This window comes from Nycticebus coucang, chromosome 5 (genome assembly GCF_027406575.1).
Source record: "Nycticebus coucang isolate mNycCou1 chromosome 5, mNycCou1.pri, whole genome shotgun sequence".
In the NCBI taxonomy this organism is placed as follows: Eukaryota; Metazoa; Chordata; class Mammalia; order Primates; family Lorisidae; genus Nycticebus; species Nycticebus coucang.
The window spans coordinates 2,575,690-2,580,871 of record NC_069784.1 but is presented as its reverse complement, the minus strand read 5'-3'; the positions used below and the strand labels follow the sequence as shown (position 1 = coordinate 2,580,871).

The 5,182-nt window shown below is 50.1% G+C and overlaps 1 protein-coding gene across 1 annotated transcript; it reads right to left on the bottom strand.

The window, feature by feature from the left end:
• GADD45A (growth arrest and DNA damage inducible alpha) lies at nucleotides 1-2,957 on the bottom strand. Its single transcript, XM_053592319.1, has 4 exons — nucleotides 2,601-2,957; nucleotides 2,105-2,206; nucleotides 1,660-1,897; nucleotides 1-657 (listed from the first exon to the last, which is right to left on the bottom strand). The coding sequence occupies exons 1-4, from the start codon at nucleotides 2,642-2,644 to the stop codon at nucleotides 544-546; spliced, it is 498 nt and encodes a 165-aa protein (XP_053448294.1). The 5' UTR covers nucleotides 2,645-2,957; the 3' UTR covers nucleotides 1-543.
• Between the last annotated feature and the right edge of the window lie 2,225 nt (nucleotides 2,958-5,182).

Below are 5,182 nucleotides of genomic sequence, written 5' to 3'. Positions count from 1 at the left end.
TGCAATTATTCCATATCAGTTTATTGTAGGCATTGTGTTTCAAAAAATTCTAGCATAAATAACTTTTCATGTCATAAAATAACTTAGTACAATTTATAATAAAACTTCTGAGAATCAACATCTCATCAAAATACAATAAAATATGATTAACCCTTTTGGCTTCCTTTTTCTTGAGGGCGTATAAACCAAAAATACTGGAACTATGGCTGCACGTTTAAACTTTAACAAAGCGTATTTGGTTTGTTTTAAAGGAACTCAACCATCGCAAATGAATACATAGTTTCCTTTCCTGCATAGTTCTCTGTAATTTTTGTTCCTTTTGACCTGTGTTTCTCTTTCCACACAGCTTCCTTCTTCATTTTCTTTCCATCTGCAAAGTCATCTATCTCTGGGCCCCCAGAACATGTAGTTGAACTCACTCAGCCCCTTGACATCAGTTTCTGTAATCCTTGCATCAGTGTAGGGAGTAACTGCTTGAGTAACTACAAAGGTATTTCAAAAACTTCAGTGCAATTTGGTTCAGTTATTTTCATTCGGATGCCATCACCGTTCAGGGAGATTAATCACTGGAACCCACTGATCCATGTAGCGGCTTTCCCGGCAAAAACAAATTAGTTGACTTAAGGCAGGATCCTTCCATTGGGACGAATGTGGATTCTGGGAACAAATTTAGAAAAGTAAACTTACTATTTCAAAAAAGAAAATCAGCATTTTCTAATAACTCTACTACTTTTGAGGGGAAGATGTTTGAACAGTCTGTATGTTGGCCATCTCACATGGAGACAAATTACAAGCCCCTGAAACAAAGTTACTTCTAGGTGATAAGGTTTCCTGCAAAATTGCTAACGGTGATTATCTACTAAACTGTACACTCTGTGGTGAATGGACACGTGCAGTCCTGGCTCAGACACACGCAGGTCTGCAGGACAGGCTGCAGCTCTGCACAACAGTGCCTGTCACAGGCTGGCCTCATCAAACCTGCCTGCCCTGGCAGGGCCCTGAGTGACAGTTGGAGGAAAGCTTTCCATGCTCCGTGTACCATGAGATGAGAACTGCACAGCAGTTAAATGGAATTACCACCAGCTCTCTTCCCAAAAGAAAGTGAGACTTTTCAGAAGTGGCAAAATAATTAGGCTGCCACTTGGCCAAAAAAGAGTAGAATTCAGAAGACAAAGACAGCACACTGAACTCTCTAAACACAATTTATCTACCTACCAAAGGTTTCCATCAGGAAAAAAAAGGTCCATTAAGAAAATGCAAGATTGCAAAGAAAAAAATTCCATTCTGTTCTCCTGATGTATTTCCAGATCATTAATAAGGTCTCTCTCCTACACCATTTCTATTTTTAGCCTTGACTGGCAGAGAATGAAGCTGACTCCTTAATGAGGGGTGAGCCAGGAATTTCTGTGGCTTTATCTAATCTGCCTGCTAAGGGAATTAGTCACGGGAGGTCGAGCACACGGAGGAGGCGCGGCCGGGCTGACTGCTGACTCACAGGCATCTGGGGATCTCTTCCGCTGTGGCAGCCTCGGCATGCTCAGACACGTTCTGTGCCCCAGGACTCTGATGATGAAACTAGTCCATCTCGGCTGAAAGTCCAGCCGCTCGCACTGGGACAAAGGCAGCCGCCCTGCGGTCCCCGCCCCCCGCGCCCCTCACCGTCACCAGCACGCAGTGCAGGTCCGGGGGCTGCTCGGCGCCCTCGCCGGCCACCGGGCCCGCGTCGCTCTGCAGCAGCAGGAGCTCGGCCAGCCGGCCCGGGTTGCTCACGCGCAGGATGTCGATGTCGTTTTCACAGCAGAACGCCTGGATCAGGGTGAAGTGGATCTGCAGAGCCACGTCCCTGTCGTCGTCCTCGTCCGCCGCCAGCAGGCACAGCACCACGTTATCCGGGTCACTGAGGACAGCGGGCGGGGCTGCTGACCGCAGGGCCACGACTGGCCCGCGGTGGCACCCGTCGCCCCGCCCGGGCCCCCGGGGGTCGCCAAGGCGGCCCGCTCGCTCCCCTGGGGCAGGCAGCCACGGGGACAGGGGAAAGTGGCCGGTGGCGGGGCTGCGGGTGCGTGGGAGGATGGGGGAGGGGATGCGCGAGGGCCCCACTTACACGTTGAGCAGCTTGGCCGCCTCGTACACCCCGACAGTGATGGTGCGCTGACTCAGGGCCTTGCTGAGCACTTCCTCCAGGGCGTCCCCCACCTTGTCCATCCTACAGCGGGCACAGGTGAGGGGTCCGTCAGCCCAGGTGCCCCCCGGGGCCGTCGTTCCCCCTACCTAGCCCGGCATCACGATCGACCGACGCTCCCTCCCTTCCAGTGCAAGCGCCACGGTGCGCCCGGGCTTTCTGCAAACGCTCGGCTCCCCCGGCCCCGTCACCCCGTGACCCCTCGCACGCCCTGCGAGGCGCCCCAAGAGCGCCCCCGCCACCTTCCGCGGAGGACACTGCCACAGGCTGCCAGCTGCACCGGCAGCGCCTGCCAATTCTGTCCTTTGACAAGGCCCCCGCGAGGTCCCCTCCGCAAACTTTCCGCCCGCCCTCCTGCAAGCCCTCCTGCAAGCCCTCCGCAGCCCGGCCGCCCGGAAAAGTCCGCCGGCCGACTCACCTTTCGGTTTTCTGCTCTCCAGCCGAGAATTCTTCCAAAGTCATATTGCACCTGCAGGTCGCCCACGGAGAGAGCTCGGCGTGCGGGCTGCTCCTGCCACCGTGCGCGCGCGGGCACCAGCTCTCCGCACACGCTCACCCGCGCCGCGCCGCCCGCTCGGTCCGGCCTCCGCTCGCCCGCCCGGGCTCCTCCTCCAGCGCTCGCCGCCGCCGCGCTGTCCTCCCCTCCCGCCCCGCTCGCTGGTCCTCTGGCTCCTGGACCCTGTCTCGCCACGGGCCGTGACACCGACCCGGTAGCTACCACACAGCCACTGGAGGACAAAGAGCCGCGCTCGCTGGAGTTAGGCTGCCAACCCTCCGCCAACCACCTTCTACCTCATTTGCAAACAGCGTGGCCATTGGTCTATGCAAATCAGCCTGCTCTGCAATTTGACCCCAGCTCCTGGAACCAGGCTGAGAGGAGCAGAAGGGGGAGGAGCCACGCGGGAAGCTACCCGAGGGGCGGGGCCCGCGCCGGGAGAGAGGAAGGCGGGGTCCCCGGCGGGCCAGTGGGTGGGGGCCCTCTGGAGGGCACGGTTTCACCGTAGCAGAAAGTGTCTGCAGCTTGGGCCTAAGCAGCCTGCGAAGTGTTTTTCTAGTTAGTGCACTTTTTTTTTTAATTATGGTTTCATGTCTTTTGTTTTAAGAGGTGGCTATTAAAATCTATTTCCAGAGTTAATGCACCCAAGTCTAGTAATTATTAGTAAGCGGGTTACATAAAGAAAAGTGTCTCCAGACCTCTGGGGCAAAGTTTGTTTATGTAAGTCTAGGCAAAGCTGCTTATTAGTAGTAGCATTATTTCGGTGCCCTGATGGCTGGTTTGATTTATTTTTGGAAGGTTGCAAGGGTTGGAAGCTCAAAAAAGAAAAACCAACACCGTTTGTGTTTAGTGATGGCAGACAACCAACTTGGAATCTTTTCCACTAAAAGCAAAAAAGCTTCCCACCTGCCCAGTATAACCTGGAAAACTGTGAGTTGGTAGAGGTGGGGAGCTGGTATAAGTGAGGAGCTGGTGCAGTGGGGAGCTGGCCACTACATGTGTGAACCCAGCTGGACAACTCCAATTCACCTTTCTGAAGGAGCCTTTCCCAAAGGATTCCTCTGCACTTCCACCATCTGGGAAGACTCAAATCTGACACCCACATGAGCCACAAGTCTTAATTCAAAATGCTCTAGGTATGCCCTGAGCTTCCTTTCATAAGGCATGCATGTCACTGCCTTCCACGGAGAGCCTGTGATCTCACTATGAATTACTGATGTTTGCTGCTGAATCAGGCTGCAACTATAGGAAGTTTTAGTCATATGCTAAAATTTCACCTTTGAGATCATGGCAACTTGTAGGTGGAAAGCAGACCTTTATAACTGTAAGCAGTAGTTACACATTTTTTGAAAAACAGACTTTATAGACTCTCACTGAATAGTTTGAAAGCCCCTTCCTTTGTTTTATGAGTTTATGCAATAAATGCAAAAACATATCTTAAACCTATTGAAGTCCCCAGAAATGGTAAAAATGCCTCCCACGTGCTTGCATTCAAACCAGTGCTTGCATAATTAAGGTCACTGTATAGCCAAAGGCCAGAGAAGTCATTTTTTTGCAAAGAAACGTGGGGAGTTTTGCACCTTTATGTTTTTGTCATTATAGACAAAATATTCTCCAGCTCTTCTGATCTTAATTTAGTGAAAACAAAAGGTGATACGTTGGTTTCCTGGTTTATTTATTTGAGCTGCATTGTTAGAAGGTTTGAGTAAAGAAACGGTCATGCTTGGTACATAATTCATCCGAGGATACTGATGTACCTCACATCTGCACCTTAAATCCTAACATGTGATGTCTTTCTTAAAGAATCCCACAACACTGGATTTTAGGTAGGTACTGAAGTATTTTCAGTTTTGCAGACAAAACCTGAGTTATGCAGTCTGGCCTGAGTCATCATGTGAAAATTGTTGAATTGGTCCAAGGAACTCCAAGGTTGTGTCCACTAGGAATTTCTTAGAAATTCTTTGGAAGGAAGTGTTATCATAGCAAGCTGACAGAGAATTAGGGAATCATGGGAGTTTCTTGACAGCAGGGTGTGTGACTTAATCAACTTGGTGTCCTCAGCGCCTAGCACAATTCTTGCATTAATTGAAGCAGTCAGAGTTAAAACAAGATCTCAGAGCACTGCAGTCCTGTGCACTGCATGAATTCTAAGATAATACACATTTAACTTTAGTTCAAAAACACTTTTTCATGCCCTACTATATACCAAGAACTGTACAATTCCTGGTCCTTTGCCTTTAAAGAGCTTATGATCTAATTGGTATATCCAGGCTTGAACTGGATTTGGGGACAAAATAGTATGCACTGTCATCAGCTAACTATGCTGAAAGTCCCATGACTCTAGTCATCTGAATGGAAGCTGTAGGACGGTAGAACCCGTGTATTGTTTACACCAATTCAAATGAACCACATTCCTGAGAACGCCCCACCCAAAGTTAACTATATGCAGTAAAAATGTGGTTTAAAATGGTTCCCTGTTAGTGTAAGGATGGTCGTGTGTTAAC